Raw genomic sequence first — 21,551 nt, forward strand, 5'->3', positions numbered from 1 at the left:
TGATTCCTGGGGTAAACCTACGATCTCCCATCCACTCGTCAAGATTTCTCTTGAACAGAGTCAGTGAGGGGCTCTGCCTCACATGGACTGGGATTCTGTTCCATAGTGTAGGGAGTCTCTGGGTGATGAATCTGTCCCTCCAGCACGTCCTATTTATATCCGTGTTGAGGTTTAAGTCTCTTGCTCTCGTGGCTCTGGTGGATTTGGATTTTTTGAGGTGGAGCATGTCCATTAATTCCGGGTTGGACATGGCCTTGTATGTCAGGCACAGATCACCTCTGAGCAGATGGTATGCGACTGAATAGAGCTGGAGTTTCTTCAGTCGGGCATCGTATGACATATGTTTGAGCCCCTTTATCCTTTTGGTGAGGAACTTTTGGGGTCTTTCCAACTGCTGCAGGTGTCGGGTAAGGTACATTCCGAATGGGGCGTTGTACTCAATCATTGGTCTGATAAGTGAAGAGTACAGGGGTACAATGACCTCTCCTGATCTGGATGTGAATCTCTTCATGATCAGGTGGGCAATGTAGAAGGTCTTCCTAACCACTTTGGCAATGTGAGAGTGTCAAAAGAGAGGTTACTGTCAACTTGGGTCCCCAGGTCCCTGATAACTTCTTCCGTGTTTAATGGATTACCACCTATGTGGTAATTAGGGGTTACCTTGTTTTTCCCAAAGGGTATGACTATACATTTTTTGGCATTTAGCTTAAGGCCATGGCTCTGGCACCAGTTATCCATTTCTATGAGACCTTTCTGGAGGATGTCTGTGTCTGATGGAGTGTTAATTATGGTGCCCAGTTTGCAGTCATCTGCAAATTTTGTCAGCCACAATCCCCCCATGTTTGCCTGCACTTCAGAAAAATAAATGCCGAACAAGAGGGGCCCAGGACTGAGCCCTGTGGGACACCGCGTGACCGGCTTAGAGTCTGACATGGCACCAGCAACTCTAACCCTGTGTGTTCTGTCCTTGAGCCAGTTTGCAACCCATCTTGTGACATATGGGTTTACATCTAAGCTGGTGAGCTTTTCTATGATGCCCGAGTGGGGTATTGTGTCGAATGCTTTTGCTAGGTCAAGGTAGGCTGTGTGAACTGCCTTACCCTCATCAATGGCCTTAGTGACTGTTTTGAAAAGTCGACCAAGTTCAAGAGGCAGGATCTGCCCTTGACAAAGCCAAATTGGGTAGGATCTAGTGTCTGTAGGTCCCCAATGTCTTTATGAGTTCCATTATGATCCTCTCCATAGCTTTGCAGACAAGGCTCGTCAAGCTTATGGGGCGGTAATTTCCAGGGTCCGTAGAAGCACCGCCTTTGTGGAGTGGGACCACAGTTGCCGTACGCCATTCTTTGGGTACGTATCCTGTAGTAAGGCTAAGATTAAACAGCAGCCTTATGTGTGGGTTTAGTTCCTCGTTGAGTTCGTGTAGCACACAGCCGGGGACACCGTCCGGTCCCATTGATGCTGTGTTTTTTGCTTTAGAGAGAGCAGCTCTCACCTGGGCCTCTGAGCTGTCTGGGAGGCTAGACGCTGGAGGGATAGATATTTCCCCTTTGGGGGGGGAGGGAGAAATTTGCACTGAACCTGTCTGCCAGTATGTTGGCAATGTCTGTGGGTTCAGTGATTTTTTATCATTTTGGACTAATTCTGAGCATATCTGGGAGTTTCCACCCAGGTTTCTAACATAGCTAAAGAAGGCTTTATGATTGTCTTTTGTGTCATTAGCGATTTTTCTCTCAAAGTTGGCCTTGGATGATTTTATGAGTGATCGTAGTTTTTGCTAGTATTGATCAGAGATGCCTTCCCATTTAGGGATTTTGCTCTGTCATGTAGTAGCTTTCTCCTCTTGTTGTAGAGTTTGTTTATGGCTGGAGTCCACCAGACCGGGCGCCTGCCTTTGGTGGAAAAGGTCTTGATTTTATTAGGGATTGCTTGATCCATACATTCCTGGAGGTGCTCGTAGAAGGCATTTGTAAGGGTTTCAGCAGCGTGGGTTGTGGTTTCCACTGGCTCGGGGGCCTTGAAGGATACCACTCCAGTCTTAAGAAGTGTGAAGTTTGCTTTTGAGAAGTTCTTCACTGTGGTCTTTTGCTGGGGTGGGGGATGTGGATCTCCAGTGAGATTAATTTATGGTCTGATCTCACCAATGAGGGATATACTTCCAGTGTGGAGCATTTTGTCCCCATGGTGATGATCAGGTCTAGTATATTTTCTCCTCTTGTGGGAATGGTGACTAGTTGTTCCATAGCATTTGAGTTTATGAACTCAAGGAACCTTTGGGCTAGGGTGTTGGGGCTTGAGTAATGTTCCCAGTCTATGTTTGGGTAGTTGAAGTCACCCAATATGATGGTGTTTGGAGAGACATTTATACTCTCCAGTGTCTTCAGGAAGGCTGTGTGGGTTTCCTGAGTTTGAGAAGGTGGTCTGTAGCATGTTACAAACTGTAGGGCAGTTTTACCTATGGTTAATTGCACCTGGATGGTCTCCGATGCTTCGTGCGTTGCCACTAACCTGGAGGTGTGGGTATCCTTTATGAATATGGATACTCCCCCTCCTTTTGTAGTTCGGTCCGGATTTTGGGGTCGGAACGCATGATATGAGGTATAACCTGATAGTGCTGGGGTGCTCTCAGGAGCCTTGAACCAGGTTTCAGTCACAGCACAAACATCGATGTTCTCCATACTGAGGAGGGCTTCGAGGGCGTTGAAAGCACCTTTTGATTTAATTACAGCATTCAATCTTCTTGGGTAGGAGTCTGTCAGCATGGCACATCTTGACCTGGCAATATTTGCCCACTCATTCTTGCAAAAGCACTTCATATCTGTCAGATTGCGAGGGCATCTCTTGTGCACAGCCCTCTTCAGGTCACCCCCACAGATTTTCTATTGGATTTAGGTCTGAGGTCTAGCTGGGCCATTCCAAAATTTTAATTTTCTTCTGGTGAAGCCATTATTTTGTTGATTTGGATGTATGCTTGTGGTCATTGTCTTATTGAAAGGTGAAATTCCTCTTCATCTTCAACTTTCTAGCAGATGCCTGAAGGATTTGGGCCAAAAGTGACTAGTATTTGGAACTGTTCATAATTTCCCCCTACCTTGACTAAAGCCCCAGTTCCAGCTGAAGAAAAGCAACCCCAAAGCATGATAGTGCTACCACAATGCTTCACTGTGGGGACAGTGTTCTTTTAGTGATGGGAAGTGTTGGTTTTGTGCAAAATGTACCTTTTGGAATTGTGGCCAATAAAGTTCAACGTTGGTCTCATCAGACCATAACACATTTTCTCACATGCTTTTGGGAGACTTGATGTATTGTTTTGCAAATTTTAGCTGGGCCTGGATGATTTTCTGTGTAAGAAAAGGCTTCCGTCTTGCAACCCTACCCCATAGTCCAGACATATGGAGAATACGGGAGATTGTTGTCGCATGTAGTACACAACCAGTACTTGCCAGAAATTCATGCAGCTCCTTCAGTGTTGCTGTAGGTCTCTTGGCAGCCTCCCTGACCAGTTTTCATCTTGTCTTTTCATCAATTTTGGAGGAGCGTCCAGTTCTTTCCAACATCCCTGTTGTCCCATATTTTATCCACTTTTTGATGACTGTCTTCACTTTGTTCCATGATATATCCAATGCTGTGGAAATTTTTTGTACCCTTCTGCTGACTGATACCTTTCAACAATGAGATCACTTTAATGCTTTGTAAGATCTCTCCGAACTATGGCTTTTGCTGTAGTAGGCAACTGAGTAAATGTCAGGAAAATCCTACTAGGACAGCTGAACTTTATTTTGGATTAATCGGAGTCTCTTTAATTGACGTCAGGTGTGTACCCAAGAAGACTGAATGCTGTAATTAAATCAAAAGGTGCCTCAACAACGTATTAGTTTAAGGGTGTGCACACTTATGCAACCAGCTTATTGTACTTATTTTATTTTTTATATTTTTCCCATAACAGATTTGTTTGGGTTTCAATTGAATTGTACAGGTTATAGGTCACTTTAAAGGTGGGATAAGTTTTGAAATGATTTATTGTGGTCTCATTTTTACATCACAAAAACCTGGCATTTTAATAGGGGTGTGTACACTTTTTATATCCACTGTATGTGCCTTGCATTGACTAGCATTCTACCTTCACCAAGGATGATGCTAAGGTATGAACAAAAAATGATTGACTTTAACAAATGGCTTAGTTTCTGATGTCATCCCAGTGGAATTCAGTATTTGTCAGCATGAGAGGACATGGTTAATAGACCACTTTGCTATGCAAGGATGGTATGCATCTGTTCCCCCTGGGCTTCTGGATATTTGCAACAACTTTATCCGCCCTCTTAGATCCTGTTTTTTTTTTTAGGCGATGCTGAATTGGCAAAACCACCAGCATAGCAAGTAAAACCCAAAGGTGTTACTGCTCAATGATAGGAACCTTAACAAGAAACTTAACACCCTACAAGCTCTCCTCACTCTGGAAAATATAGGCATCTGTGCCATTACTGCGATATGGTTTAAAACCACAGAAAGTACTCTAGCAGTATATTGCTTCAGTGGCTTCCACATATTTAGACTATCAGCAGCATAGACAGCCACTAAAGGTGGTGGTGTCTCAATCTACATTAGCGACAAATATATCTCTAGGTTGGTTAAACAGGATGATTTGTGGAGTTTGTCCACATGTATATCACCGCAGATAAAGTCATATCTGAGCAATCTTAGTTTCAGACCATGATTTTGACATCAGTTATTTGAGACAAACCTTCCTGCAGGATGGCAAAGTCATTTGGGGATTCATTGACTGTTCCTAGCTTGCAGTCATCTGCAGACTGGGTCATCCAGAGCCCTTTGGTATTGGCTTTTACTTGAGGAAAGTAGATGCCAAACAGGAAAGGTCCCAGCATATAACCCTGGGGGTTCCACTGGTGTTTGGTCTCTTTCTAGAGGTAACTTCACCCATTTTGATTAGATCTGTGAGCCAGGTGACAATCTAGCTGGTGTCATAAGGTTTGGCCAGGTCAAAGTATGCAGTATGTACCATTTTGACTCTAGCCATTGCCTTAGTGAGCTTTTGAAAAAAATGCATCAGGTTGAGTAAACATGACCTGCCCTTGATGACTCCAAACTGAGACGAGTCCAGTGTTTGTAAGTACCCTATGTCCTGATTAATTAATTCTGTGATGTCTTAACATGGCTTTGCATATGAGACTGATCAGACCTATGGGTTTGTAATTGCCTCGGTCTGTGGAAGATCCTCCCTTATGCAGGAAAATGACTGTAGCTGTTGTCCATTCACTTTGTACAAAACCTGTATGGAGGCGGAGATTGAACAGTGTTAGGGTTATGGCTAAATAGTGCTTCATGCTATTTAAGATGTAGGCACGGATATTGTCAGGACCCATCAGTGCAGTATTTTTAGATTTTGATAGCACTTTTAGGACTTGGTCTTGTGTGATAGCTGGAGGTGAGCCAGTTTCAGGTATATCTTGAGTGTCAGAGGAGGGGAGAAAGAGGGAAGGGTAAACTTATTGTTAAATTTATAAGTCAGTAGGTTCACTATATCTTCATTGTGAATGTAGGTAACATTGTTCACTATCAGGTCAGCACATTGCTGCATTCTGCTTTTGAGATTATGAACATAACTAAAATATGCCTTGTGATTATCTCTGGCTTGGGTAACTGTTTTATCCTGGTATATACTTATGAACCTGTACTTTACACACCCTTTAAAATTAGCATATTAGTTGCAGGTAATTTTCCTTTCTTTGTCCTAATAACTATTGCAATAACTTTGATGTTTTGCATACTGGTGTTTGTACTAAAACGCCAGGAGTGTGGTAAATATTTTGTGAAGTTATTTGTTCTGTTTGCACTTTTAATTTCTTTTCAGATTCTGCTTTCATTTCTGACACCAGAAAATTATCCTAATGTAAATCGCCTTAGGAAACAGATCTGCGAAGTGCTAGATATGGACCTAATAAGACAAGAGGCAGAACATGGTGCTGTTGACATTTATGGACTGGCAATGTACATCATCAACACTATGCTAAAGTTGTGCGCACCAGTCCGAGATGAAGATGTAAAGAAACTCAAAATGACTACAGACATTGTGCAGCTTTTAAGGTTGGTACTTTGGAATTTTCACACACTATGATTTTTCTTCCACTAACCGTAAACATTGAATGGCGGAAAGAAAATAAAAGTAGACTACATTTTTATGTGTTAGACATTGTACATTTGGGTTGTCTTTATTGGGCTTAACCCTTTTACAAAGGATACATGGGAAAAAAATTTCCAGCAAGATAGTTGCTTAGCATTGAAACACTGGAAAGCTGTTACTTCTCCATGGTGCTGAGGGATAATGTCTGGACTGTGACCCAGGTGACCTGAGATTATCAGCTTGGGCAGCGGAAAGACTTGGATTTGCTGTGTAAGAAATGCATGGCTTATGTCGGTTTGTTTGCATGGGTAGGAGGGGTGCGATGGCTCCTCTCATAGGTGAGAGGGCTGTGGTGGCTCCTCTCCCTGTGATGATCTGACATTCCAGTGTAGTGCCATAGGCAGGTTTACTCTGATAACAGGCTACAAGATGAAGGGACATGGTTGGGACCTGCCCAAGAAAGTAACAGTAGCCTTTGTGGAGGCATGCCAGAGAGAGGCAAGCTTCCATATTGGGGCATAGGCAGACCTCCCAACTGCCAGAATGACTGCTCTGAGATCAGCTGTTGCCTCACAGAACAAAAGGGCTGGGAGCAGGCAATGGATCATGAGGAGCTGATATAATTGTGACAAAAAAAAAAGAAATCTGCTACCACACAACTAACAATGTATGTGTAGAATTATATCTTTTATTATGATTATCATATAAGTATGCCATTTAAGCTAGTTATTTATGTAATGATAGCGTGGGTGGCCACTTTGGTGCAGCAGATAGCGTTGCCACTTAACAGCAAGAGGTTCTCCAGTTCAATTCTCAGCTGGGGTGCCTTCTGTGCGGAGTCTGCATGTCCTCCCTGTGGTCGCGTTGGTTTCCTCCGGGTGCTCCGGTTACCTCCCACGTCCCAAAGACATGCTGTAGGTGGATTGGACACTCTAAACTGGCTCTAGGCATGAGTGCATGTGTGTGTGCCTTCTGTGGAAGGTTGGGTGCCGGCCTGGCAACTCAACACCGTAAAACTCCACCGCCAGTCATGAGCAGACATGTGATCTGCTGTGGCGACCCCTAACTGGGAAAAGCCAAAAGAAGAAGATTTATGTAATGATAGCCTTTGTTATGCTTATCACATATATTTGTCCTAATGAGCAGCATGCTGTACAAATTAGTTATTTATGTAATGATGGCCTTTGTAAAGCTTATGGCATAATTTTGCTGTATGACTTGGTTTAGAAACCATCCTTTATTTTACTTATCATTATGACGTTAATGTACTAAAGCCATGGAAAAATTTAGAAAGTTCTTTGGTTGTCTTGCAAGCTAGAGAATCTCTCCCTGAAGTACAGTTGGATGAATACTTGCCAAAAAGTGTAAAAGCAGTAATTAAGTTAAATTTTAAAGAACAACGGAGTGTTCTCAGACATGCCTGAGAAAGCCAATAGAACATAACACAGACATAACACTTGGATTGAAGACTAGATCACACAGAGTACTAAAGTCACAAAAACATTGAATAATCTCATAAGACAATCAGGTTTACAAGTAGGAGAAGAGTCACAGGTCAAATGACACAGCTCGGTATTGCTAGTTTCTAAACCTAATAGAATTAACAGAGTCTGCAAGAACAATAAGAAGCTGAATAGCATTTCAAAGTTTGGTAGCTGTTCCATTCCCAGACTGGTGAGGGGACAGAGAACATAGGAAAGGCCAGATACTTTACAACACTAGACTTGTCAAAGTGGTATTGGTAGATAATATTCCCATGCCAAAGGAAAAAAAAACAGCCTCTGTAACTCCTGTAGGTCTATTTTAGTAAAAATTGGCTATCTTTTGGCATACATGAACTGCAGTCTCCTTTCAGAGACAAATGGCCAAAATACTGAATACTCATAATATGCTGCTGTATTCCTGAGTGACATGGGCATACAATCAGGAGACCAGAGGTTTCACTTAAAAATGCAGGCTATGCTAGAATCTACAAGATAGATGTGCTTGACTGAATGCTAAGAAAATTGTAGACGTGTGGAAGTCAAATTGATCCGTGATATCATATAGGAAAATGAGTGGTAAACAAACAACCTGAAAAACAAAGACCATACAAAACTAGCTTGTGTCCTCCAGTAAAAGGCAGGTGAAGGCTTTTCTTGGACTAGTCGAGTATTGCAGAAAATTTTACCTTACTTTGCAATTACTTACTGTCCTTTTTACAAATCTCAGAAAGGAAAGGGCTCTTGTCAGGGTACAGACGTCTGTTGAGGCAGATGGTGCATTTAATGAGTTAAAAAGAATAGTATTTTAAGACTATGTTAGTAACTCCTGATTTTACCTGGGAACATAATAGGCTGCATTCTTGCCAACTAGGCGATCACTATTACAACAGGTTAACAGAGTTAGGATAAAAACTGTAAAAAGCTGTAAAACCATGTACAACCTTAGGTGCAGTATGTCTGGATGATTATAAATGAAAAGAATCTGAATTCATCCAGGAACGTAAGGTAGATTTGCAGTTAAATATACATGTTTTACTGTTTACAACAAAAGAAAATGTCAAAGACTTGTGTAATACAAATATATGGTTCATGGATGGAGTATTCCTTACAAAAGGTAGACTATGTAGGCAGTTATATAGTGTTCATGCATTTGTTAACCATGGTGACAAACAGAGATATCTTCCTTTAGTATATGTCTTGATGACTAAAAAGTCTTTTAAGACATACAATTTGATGTGGGAGTGTCTGCTTAACTTGTTAGCTAGATGTGATCAAACACCTTCAGTGGAATACTTATTGTGTGACTTTGAACTAGCTGCAATTAAAAGTATAGAAGCAAAGTTTTTCAGTGTGAGAAGTAAAGGTTGTTTCTTCCATTTCTCACAGAATGTCTGGCGCAAAATTCAGCAACTTAACTTATCTAGACTTTATGCAAAAAATACACGGCAGTTAATCCAACAAACACACTGCCTCCTCTCACTATAAATTCAGCACAAAAAATGAAATGCCAGTATTAAATCCACAGTATTTAATAGGGTTTAGCGCTTTCACTCGAAAACCGAGCTTCTTCAGAACAAAATAAAAATGAATACATACACTTTAAATAGAGTGTTTTGGCGCCAAATGAGAGCAGTATATCAATTTACCTTAAAAGCAACAGAGCACGTATACAAAATGTTAAAAAGTTGTGATATAAATATATGCATCCTATTAAAAACATTACTTAATATTGCATAGTAGTCAGAAAACATGTTGATAAAAAACACAATAGAATCAATTTATATACAAGAGGGGCTTTATGGATAGATAATCATTAATTCCTGGGGGTGAGTTGGCATCAGTGTATACTTGCCACCATAATTCTCTATATGCTAAATAATTTTTATAATCACCCCCTCTAGGATTTTGGGTGACAGATTCCATTATCAAAAAACTAAAAGTGTGATCACTTCCATGTTGAATAATATGTCTTGACAGTGCATTTTTAGTGTCTCTCTTTTTTATACAATAAAGATGTGAATATATTCGCTGTCTCAACTGCCTTTCAGTCTTTCCTATATAATAGGCGTCACATGCTGAGCAGGCTGCGATATATACTAACATGGTAGTTCTACAGTTACCTGTGGTGGAATGTATTTTCAAATGGTTGTAATTATTTAAAGTTATGCTAGAATTTTCATTAATCACATAACATTGATTACAACTCCCACATTTTGTGGTATGTGTGACATTTACTTGTCTCTTTTTGTAACCTGTATTGTTGTCTCTCTCCAAAATACACTTTAGGTCCCTTAAAGATGTTTTTTTTCATGGATGAGGGCCTTGAGGCATTTAGTAGAAGTCTATGTAAACACACTAAATTTAGTTGGGATAAAATTTCCTTATTAGTGGAATTGATGAGTTTAATATTAGAAAATAACTTCATTTTCTATGAAGGAGAAATCTTTAAACAAACCAGAGGAGTAGCCATGGGGGCAGCTTGTGCCCCCATGTTTGCGAATCTGGTCATGCTGGATTGGGAGGAACATTATGTATTCACGAGTGAGTATTTTAATTATATTAGTTATTACTCCCGTTTCTTAGACGATATCTATATCTTGTGGAAGGGAGATTATACAATGTATGAGTATTTTTTAAATTATATAAACCAAAGCAGCAACTTCCTAAAGTTTACTTCTACCACAAGCAAAGAGGGAGTACCCTATTTGGATACATTTATCTCACACGACACAGAGGGCTTTAAGTCTACTGTTTTTAGGAAATTAACATATAGCAATTCATACTTAGACTACAGTAGCTGCCACCCAGTAAGAATGAAAAAGAACATCTTTAAGGGACAGGTTATTAGAGCTATCAGAATGACATCCAGGTATCCTGATATGTTGAATGAGGTTAAGTTCATTTCTACTTTATTCAAAGAACGAGGATATGACTCTAAGCTTATGGACGACATAAGTAGTTTTGTTATAAATCAATGGGGGAACAAATATAGTTCACTTTTAGGGTCCAACATGCCAAGTCTAACTGTGAATCGGTTAAATATATCAGGGTCTAAAGATTATGTGGATCAATCTCAAGTAATTGAGAAGAAAACTTACAGTAGAGCCCTTATTATTGAATATGGAATGTTTAGTAAGAACATCAGAGAAATTGTGCTTAGGAACTGGCACATCCTTACTAATTTTCAGGAGTTAGGGAACCTTGTTGGTCAGAGCCCTATCTTTGTGTACAAGATGGGTAGTAACCTAAAGTGTATTTTGGAGAGAGACAATAATACAGGTTACAAAAAGAGACAAGTAAATGTCACACATACCACAAAATGTGGGAGTTGTAATCAATGTTATGTGATTAATGAAAATTCTAGCATAACTTTAAATAATTACAACCATTTGAAAATACATTCCACCAAAGGTAACTGTAGAACTACCATGTTAGTATATATCGCAGCCTGCTCAGCATGTGACGCCTATTATATAGGAAAGACTGAAAGGCAGTTGAGACAGCGAATATATTCACATCTTTATTGTATAAAAAAGAGAGACACTAAAAATGCACTGTCAAGACATATTATTCAACATGGAAGTGATCACACTTTTAGTTTTTTGATACTGGAATCTGTCACCCAAAATCCTAGAGGGGGTGATTATAAAAATTATTTAGCATATAGAGAATTATGGTGGCAAGTATACACTGATGCCAACTCACCCCCAGGAATTAATGATTATCTATCCATAAAGCCCCTCTTGTATATAAATTGATTCTATTGTGTTTTTTATCAACATGTTTTCTGACTACTATGCAATATTAAGTAATGTTTTTAATAGGATGCATATATTTATATCATTTTTATTTTGTTCTGAAGAAGCTCGGTTTTCGAGTGAAAGCGCTAAACCCTATTAAATACTGTGGATTTAATACTGGCATTTCATTTTTTGTGCTGAATTTATAGTGAGAGGAGGCAGTGTGTTTGTTGGATTAACTGCCGTGTATTTTTTGCATTTCATCGTTGTTCCAACTTGCAAACTTTTGGTTCTGTTATCTAGACTTTATGGTACTTCTCTTGAATTTCAGCCTTCCGTTAAAGAACTAATAGCACTTTCATTTTTGAGGGAAGATGAAGTGATTCTAGCATTTAGAGAGCTAAGTAAAACATTTCCTGCTGACGGGAAAGAGTTGATCACATATTTCTCTGATATTTACGTGTTGGGAAGCTTACGGAAGCAGATCACTAGAACTACAATTCATTTACGGTTTCCTCCTGTGGTACCCTATATCGTTCTGTAATGTCTCCTGTTTGAACGATGTTTCTTTACCACGAACATAAAATTACGTGGAGGGCTGGCATAGGAGGATTAGGTGTCTGCTAGACAGATGTATTTCTGACATACCAGCTGTTCTGTCAGTACTTGTTAGAGAGCAAAATCGGGTTGACGAAATTAGATTACAGTTAATGTCTGCATGTCCTGTTTCTCCAAAGAAGAGAAAACATTTAGAAAGGGACTTTCGTCTACAAACTGTTTTGAAAAATAAAGAACAGTATACTGTACTTGAATTCTTACGTGTAGTTGGCATGCTACTTAAAATTTAATACCATGCTAGCATCGATATGCTGTGTGCACCATATGTTTTCTATGTATTATTGAAGTGCATATTTTGATTTCTTGGGCGAGGAGGTTATTTAAATATGTAACCACTCAGTTTGTAGTTTACTTAAAATACGGTATAGTTTAATACCCGTTTTGTATGTAAAATATATTTCCTTTCTTGCACATAAAGCACAGCTTGGTAGGGTAAGAAAAGTTAACTTTGGTGGTTAGTTACACTTATTACACTAGGGAGCAGTTGCTGGCCAACTAAAAGTTTTCAATGTTTTGATTTTCAAGCTTTTACGTGTTCGACGTTTACTTGTTTCTGCATTTATGTGTCTATGTAAATACATTTGATTATATAAATTTTCGTTCACTTGATATAGACCTGTGGCCAGTTTCCAAGTGAGTGTCTGTAAAGGCTCAAGAAGGAAAGCTGTCATGTTAACCACTGTACTTTTCCCTTATTAGACTCATTGTTGAATACATTGCCAACTCTGGTATGTGCAAATCCAAGCATATCACTGCTTTAGAAAGGCCCAATTGAATTTTAACCAAGGAAAGTAAAGGCATTAAATTCTTCAACTTTCCCAACAGATAAACACAAAACCACAACTCTCTTTATACTCAGTGCCTACTGGCTGCTCTGAGATAACCTTTGAATCCCTTTTCAAACCATAACAGATCCTGTATTATTTGATCTCTTGTTTCTTTGCAAAATCAGTAGCACTTCAGCTACCAGTATTAGGGACCTAAATCTACAGCAACAAATAAACAAAACTCACTAAAAGTATAAGTTCCCAACAAAATATGTTCAGAATACATTACCACTACAGGTCAAGCGGACTACTATTTTATCTATATTTAAGGCTAGTCTTGAATATTGGCTGGATAAACACAAATTTACACCAGGGTTATCATGTATGTTCCTTCTCAGTTTGTAAGCTGAACACTTACAAGTGTTTGTAAAGGTGGCGACAACTTTGATGTATGTCTGCTTAAAGGTATATATGCCTGGGCATGTATGGTTCCTGTGATTGCTTGTCTAGTTTTGTTCCAGTGCTTCCATATATGTTTTATTATTTATTGAGTTTTTTGATCAAGGAATTAGGTGGCCTGATCCACTGTTGTTTTTCTAGCCTTTGTTTACGGGGGAGCGAGGTAGGTGTGTGTGTGTGTGTGTGTGTGTGTGTGTGTGTGTGTGTGTGTGTGTGTGTGTGTGTGTTTTAAATATATACGTATGTGTGTATGTATGTTACATATACATATATATATATGTATATATATATATATATATATATGTCAACAAGTGTTCAAAATTGACAATCCACGAGTAATGGAATATTTTCCTTCCCCGTGAATTGTGCGATCTCTGTGTTATTATATGTAATTAGCAGGGAGTGGGGGTGGATGCAGCTGGGTTTGCCACCCTGCAAAAACACTTGCTGCTGATTTACTCCCTAGAGACAGCTGGGTTTGCCACCCTGCAAAACCACTTGCTGCTGATTTAGACTACTACGGAGTAATTCCTGGAGCATGCACAGAATGTATTGATTTTGTTGATGTCACAGTTTTGACATCAGTCTACTGGGTGTCTGAGCACTTGCTGTTCGATGCAGTGCCCTACACGTGTGTGTGTGTGTGTGTGTGTGTGTGTGTGTGTGTGTGTGTGTGTGTGTGTGTGTGTGTATATGTATGTGTATGTGTGTGTACAGATGTAGGTAAGTGCCTAATAAAATGCGGAAGCAAACAGAAAATCATGCTGAAAATATCGACAAAAGTATCGTGATGTGAAATATCTCAGCTGACATATACCATAAATCAAAGGAAGTGATTCTGCAAGAAAGCATGCCATGCCCCCATTTGCAAACTCCAAATTTTATTATTTCAAACTTGTATATTTTAACTCTGACTGCACAGCAGTGTTTGTATGGGACAACACCTACTTTAAATCATGCAGCAGTTTTACACAGACAGTGTTGTAGCAGTATGATTCTGCTGCTCCCTTCACCTGACCCTGAACCAAATGACACAAAAATCATTAAAACACTTATGAAACTTACTTAAATACACCCAGCAATTCTAATAATTGGCAACACAGTATTGTAACACAGCTGCGATTCTGCCTTGTGATATAGTTCATTCAAAGGTCTCAGGTCTGAGATGCGTAATTTCTGTATGGTGTTAGGAACCCTGTATAAATTTGTGAAATATCAAATGAAACAGAGACCACAGTCTGTAAAATAGTTTTTTTGTATACAAACAGAAAAAATAGTTTATTACTAAATACTTAATTGGCATGACATAACTTAAAATACCTTTAAACATAGTCCCATACAATAAAGAACACAGATCAGCAAGTAAATCTAAATTTCTCAGCAGCTTTCTTTTAAGCAGGAAAGATGTGCACTTTCCTTATGGTGTCTTCAACATGGTCTGTCTTTAACAGTGCTTCACCCAGAACTGCCACTCTAGTCACAAATTTCCCCCACACAAGCGACCAGTGACACTAAACTGACTGACTTTAGCTCTCCTTTTTATGCCCCACCAATAGGCTTCATTGACAAGCAAATCTGTGAGAACCCTGTCTAATACAACAAGGTTCCTGCCTCTAATGTATTTAAAGTATAGACTTTTTACAACAATTTACCACAACAGTTCTTTTTCTATTATTTACAACAGCATTGTTTGCATTTTTTATGTCAGTTTCAGTTTATTTTGACGTAACATGCAACAAGATCTGCTACATTTATACTATAGTATGTGAAAGAATTGATAAGACTGTAGTATACTGGAATTAACTGGAAACAAATGAAATGAGACTGGAATGGAATGAATCTGTTAATTACACAAACTTGTGCTGAGCAGATGCCCGTCTCTTCCTTGTGGGCCAAGTCTTTTGTACTTTTTAGAATGAATTCTGCAAACGCTGTAGTTCTGTTAATAATGCTTTATTACAGGTTCACAATATCCAAATACTGTCTGCTGATAAATGTAACAATCTGTAAAAATGCTGGCATGCCAGTTAGTAAATACAAGATTTCTGCATGTATATACTGATTCTCCTCAATAATATAAACTGAAACAAGCTTTACTTGACCGGTCTTCTGTACTCAGGCACGAGTGTCTGTATTGTAGAAACCCTTTTACATGTAAGTCCAAAAGTTAACTCATATTCTAAAATGCTGGATATACAATATCAGCTGAAACAGTGTTTTAGTATGAATATTTAACCTGACTTCTGTACTCCAGCCTGAGTATCTGTTCTGCAGTCCGAAGGCTAACTTCCTTTCTGGAATGCTGGATATTTAATGTTTTCTGTGTGTCAGTCCGAACTAAATGACTTCACTAACTGTATCTGCCATATTTCCTAATAATACCAAAACCCTGTAATGATTTTCACACCTTTGTAGTCTTGGTTTCCAAGCCTTGTGTTGCATGCACCTCTTTATCTAGCATTTCATTGCTGCTTGAGAAAGGAACATTGTATAAACCATATTTCTGTACATCTTATGCTTAGCCATCAGGATTGTATCTTTCCCTTGAGAAAGGAACATTCCATGTTTCTCTGAAACTGAATGCATACATGTAAACACAAATATGACTCTGTTTTCAGACGTATTATTCTACCTTAATGTACTATAGTGAATTCACTAAGAATACCCTTGCTCAATCAGTATGGGTATGTATGTGCGTGCACACACACACACACACACACACACTTGCATGTGAGTGTATATTTATCCTAACAATGTACACCATTAAGTATGTCTGATTAATATGAAGTGTTTATAATTCTAGTTAGTGATTCATGTAATTATTGTAATTTTAATTAACAGATTTCATGACAAGTGCCTTTGACACTGTCGCAAACTGAGTTGTTTGTGTATGTATCGTTGTTGCAGTAGCCTAAGCTAGATGGATTCACCTTTCCTGCACTGCCCAGCTTCTCTCGGCTTTATGTGCCTTCCAGGGACTCTCCCTGCCAGGATCGAGCAGGGCATTCCATATGAAAGACAGGAGGAGCACTACATTCATCAGAGATGATGTTCTTCATGTTTCACTGTTGCAGTCATTACATTTGGGTAATCTGCTGGCAGGTTGCCCTCATTCGGCCTGAATAACAAAGTCTTGGGTCCTGCGTCGGTTGCTGTCTCCTCTTCCATGACGTCAGGTCATCAGGAGTATAAAACATGCAGCCGACGCCTTTTTATCGGCTGACTCCTGAAATTTTCGCATTCGAGTTTCAGAACCGAAGTCTTCAAACTAAAGCTAAGTACCCCGTTGGGGAAACTTTTCCTTGCTCCGCACCAATGTCAGTAAAAGTTAATAATTGCATTACTTGTGGGAAGCAAGCAGAGAACAAGGACACTCTTCTTCAACATCTGGCATTTGTAAAAAGGCTTCTAACATGCCTAGGGTGCGCAATAAACAAAAAGAAATCCCAACTGGTACCCTCTCAAATATTTACATTCCTGGGTGCAAGCTTGAATACAACTGCCCAGATGGCTTACCTTATGCCAGACAAACAAAGGCAACTGACAATATATTTCAAACAAATGGCAACAAAAATCCAGTTATCTGCAAGACAAATTCTGCTGGCTTTGGGGTTCATGTCATCCTGCATTCTACTAATTCCATATACGAGACTGCATATGAGGAAACTTCAATGGTACCTAAAAAGTTTATGGAGCCAACATTGTCACAGTCTGGAAACAATGATTCCTCTCATTCCCTTCCTACAACAGGAGTTTCTTTGGTGGGCAAAGACGTGTCACCAAAACAAGGGACCAGTTGCCTTTTACTCTACCCCCTGCCACCTAAACCCTAACTACAGATGCATCAGACTATGCTTGGGGGGGCCACCTGATGGGGAGATGCATTCAGGGCAAATGGAGCCCAAAACTAATGCATCTGCATATCAACCAGAAAGAGATGCTATCTGTTCAGAATGGTCTGACATCTTTCAAGGACTTACTTCACCCAGGACAACTACTGATAAAGACGGACAACACCACCTTTTTGTGGTACATAAACAAGCAGGGGGTACACATTCCTACCCCCTTTGCAGACTAGCCATGACATTGTGGAACACGGCTTTGACTTACCAAATACATCTTCAAGCTCAGTTCCTGCCAGGAAAACAAAATACTCTGGCAGACGACCTAAGCAGAAATCTTATGGACCCACACGAATGAAAACTGGATCCACAAATCTTCAGCATATTAGCATGGAAATGGGGGAGCCCAGACATAGATCTATTTGCCTCTCCCCAAAATGATCAGCTGGACAAATTCTGCACAATAATTCATCACAAAAAAGCATGGAAAGTGGACGCTCTATCCTTCAGTTGGAAAAACCTATCAGTCTATGCCTTTCCTCCTCTGCCTCTTCTCTCCAAGGTCTTACTAAAAGTCAGACAGGAAAAACCAAAAATCATCCTAGTTGTTCCAGACTGGCCTCGACAACACTGGTACCCCACTTCTAAGGAACATGTCTCAATCCCCCCCTTGGTACTTGCCTCAAATACCTCATCTACTGTCTCAGCAGAACAATCAAATTTTGCACACTCTGCTCCAAACTCTGAACCTTGCGGCATGGCTAATCATTTAATTATTCAAACAACACCTTTCAGTAAATCTGTGATGGATGTCATTTTGGAAGCCAGAAGGCCTAGTACTAGAAAATCTTATGCTGATAAATGGAGGAGATTCTGTGCTTGGAACCAAGCACAAGGAGCAGACACAGCAAAGCCCAATATTCCTCAGATTTTACAATATTTGACTGAGATTCTTGGCAAGGGCCTATCTTTTTCTTCAATAAAAATCCATGCCTCTGCCATCTCGGCTCATTACAACACAGAGCCACCCCTCTTTTCTCATCCTCTGCTTAAATAGTATCTTAGAGGGGCCAAACATTTAAGGCCTCCCAGAAGATCTCCAACTCCTGCATGGGACCACAATTTCGTACTGGAAAAACTCACCTTGCCTCCTTTTGAACCAGCAGCTACTGCGGATATAACATTTCTGTCTTGGAAAACAGCTTTTCTCTTGGCAGTCACTTCAGCAAGAAGGGTTTCAGAACTACAGGCCCTCATGGCAGTGGAGCCTTTTATTATATTTTACCCGGACAGGGTGTCCCTCAGGACCAATCCTTCTTTTATGCCTAAGGTGGTATCCAGTGTGGCTCTTAACCAGACCATTCATCTGCCAACATTTTACCCAAATCCGCAGAACAAGGGGGAGCAGATTCTGCATTCATTGGATGTACACAGACAACTAAGATTCTACTTAAACAGGACCATACCTTTAAGAAAATCTGAGCAACTAGTAGTAGCATTTGCTGCAGGATCAGAGGGGAGGGGTATATCAAAGCAGACTATTTCTAAGTGGATAAGCCACTGCATTCGATTCTGCTATTTGCCCAAGGGGATCAGATCACATTCCACCAGGGCTGCCTCTACTTAGCAGCTTTTCCCAGAGGAGTTCCAACAAAAGACATTCTAGAAGCTGCTACTTGGAGCACTGTTCATACCTTTACAAAGCATTATCATTTACCTCTCTTTTCTAAATCCAGTGCAGGCTTTGCTACTGCAGTCCTGCAGGGCCTTATAGCCGCTCATAATGCTGTTTAGTTCCATCCTCAGCTTTGGGATTCTACCCAAATGTAATGACTGCAACAGTGAAACACAAAGAACATAGTACAGTTGTGTGCACTTACCATAAATGTAGATGTTCGAGTGTATTCACTGTTGCAGTCCGGGTTACCCAACCGCCATCCCCCTTTCTATACCTTTCCTTTCCTTCACTATTCTCAAAAATCTTTGTGGTGTATTTGCTTTTAGTTGAAGGTAAAGTTTATGTTTCTAAAAGTGCATCTATATATTTACTGTTTATTTATATTTATATTTTGGCTCCTCATTTGGGGGGCAGCTGACATCTGGGGCAAGAAAAATTAAATAAAATGGCATCGGCTGCATGTTTTATCCCCCTGACGACCTGACAGCAACCGACGCAGGACCCAAGACTTTGTTATTCAGGCTGACTGAGGGCTGCAGCCTGCCAGCAGATTAATGACTGCAACAGTGAATACACTCGAACATCTACATTTATGGTAAGTGTACACAACTGTACTTTTTGATGCCAAAGTGAGCTCTTCTTTGGAAGTCCCCTTGTTTCCTGACAGTCTGCTGCAATCTTAAAGCTGGGCAGATAGGACCCGTTGGAGAAAGCCTTCCTTCTAAAATTGAATTTTATGTGGGAAACTTTTTTCTTTTTTGGCAAGAATTTTTTATTCAGTGCTATTGAAGTAAAGAGAAAGTGACTGTCAGTTATGTTGATGGATGTGTTTTGATTGTGCTTCTGTGAGCAAGTTTTGTTTGACTAAAAACCTAACTCAGTAATTAGTGTGTTTGTGAAAGAACACTGTGCTTGTGAGGGCGTTTCATTGTATATTTGCAGCAGAATCACCAGTACTCCTTTCCTTGTCCTTTCCTACTCCTTTAGGCTGCACTACCCACCTTGATCCTCTTTCTCGGCTCAGCTGTGGAGCAGCAGTCAGACTCTGTGGTATTACCTTTACCGGTGTACATAAACAAAAAGACCTGCCAAAGATTCTTCAGGGTGTGTCCGGCTCCTTCTTTACCTGATATGCTGTTGGGTGATTTTGCTTTGGCCCATTCTTGTTCCTCAAACCATCCATATTTTCCCCCAGTTCTCTTAGTGTAGCATTAGCAGCCATCAAAGACTGGGGATAGCTACATCCACTGCGGCTGTAGGGAAACTCAGGGTGGGCCATGAAGAACCACTTTTGCTCCTTGCTGGAGAAGGGGCAGGTGAGTGGCTTTCCAGCCACCCGTTGCCATGTATTTCTGGATCTTTCTGTTTCAGAAATTAAGTTTAAAAAAAGTATGTGCACTGTTGTCAGCCCAGAAATTAATTGTTTTTATGTAAGTAAGGAAAGTCTGTAGCCACCCCAGGTGGTGTAAACCTTGGCTGTAGATGACTGTCACCCATGTGCAAAAATAGGAGAAAGGAGTTGTGAATAGATGGATGCTATTAAGGCAAGTCTGAGTTTGACACTAGGTCATTCAAACCTTTCTTGGGTCTGACTTCTTTAACTATGCGATTTACTAGCTTATAATAGGATTAGAAGGAGCAAGGAGCTATTAATAAAATGGCACTGATTGTTAATCTAGGGTGTCCTGCAGTAGAAAAGCCATACTTATCTTGCTGTTTTTAAGCTGATTTTCAAGAAAGTGCTGTGGAATGCAGTGATGTGTGTAGGCGTTAAGAGGTACACCATTCCACACCATATAGGTGTTAATGAGCTAAGCTTTCATTCTTTTTTCTTTTTTTTTTTTTTTTTTTTTTTTTGCTTGACTGGAAGTCTGAGATATCCCTTGTATATTAGTGCATGAATGTACAGAGCAAAGGTAATTGTTTGACAAAGGGAAGACAGCACAGTAACACAGGCAATGCAACCTTTAGAAGATCTTGCTTGTACTTGATGACTTACTGTATGTTTATACTTAAAAATACTTACTTGACCACAGAATTGTAATTCTTTTTTTACCCATTTTTAGATAAAAATGTTTAACTGTAATGTGTCATTTGATCAGTAGCTACATGATGCACGTCACTGTGTGATACTATATAGTTGTAAAGGCTCACCATTAATTAACAAAGTTTGCCTACTTTGCATGTAGTGCTCTTCTTTTTTTAGATGGTACAAATTATTGTCTGCATGATCATAAAACATACCAGTATAAAAGTATACATTTATTAAGTGCTGCAACTCCAAGCTCCCAGAATGTAATCAGAGAAAACTTTTTGTCTGCTCCTAAGTATCTTTAGTCTGAGTTAGCAGTTTTGCAATCAGGTACTGGGGCTTTGACTATTTTTAATGCTTCATTCTGGAAAGATGTTAAAAAGGGCAGAACTGCATGTTGTATTTTGTGTAAGGAACTAGTATTTCCTTTGCTTCCCCAAGTATTCTGTAAGAATGAGGATTTCATGATGAACTGTGACCCTAAAATTCTTCTTCTTTTGGCTTTTCCCAGTTAGGGGTCACCACAGTGGATCACCTTGTCCGCTCTAGATTGGGAGTGGAGTTTTACAGTGTTGAGTTGACAGCCCGGCGCCCAACCTTCTACAGAAGGCACACAAATGCACGCACTCACGCCTAGGGCCAATTTAGAGTATCCAGTCCACCTACAGCATGTCTTTGGGATGTGGGTGGAAACCGGAGCAGCCAGAGGAAAGCCACACGACCACAGGGAGGACATACAGACTCCGCACAGAAGGCACCCTAGCCGAGGATCGAACCGGAAAACCTCTTGCT

General features: G+C 40.0%; 1 protein-coding gene across 1 annotated transcript in view; it reads left to right on the forward strand.

Moving 5' to 3' along the window:
* TCP11L2 (t-complex 11 like 2) overlaps positions 1–21,551 on the forward strand; it is a 613,826-nt gene that overhangs the window by 237,011 nt on the left and 355,264 nt on the right. Inside the window, exon 5 of the mRNA XM_044087900.1 lies at positions 5,870–6,102. Coding sequence (XP_043943835.1) covers positions 5,870–6,102 — 233 coding nt within the window. The remainder of the gene's footprint in view (positions 1–5,869; positions 6,103–21,551) is intronic.

Source organism: Protopterus annectens, chromosome 11.part0, assembly GCF_019279795.1.
Source record: "Protopterus annectens isolate FY-2018-M chromosome 11.part0, PAN1.0, whole genome shotgun sequence".
Taxonomy (NCBI): domain Eukaryota; kingdom Metazoa; phylum Chordata; order Ceratodontiformes; family Protopteridae; genus Protopterus; species Protopterus annectens.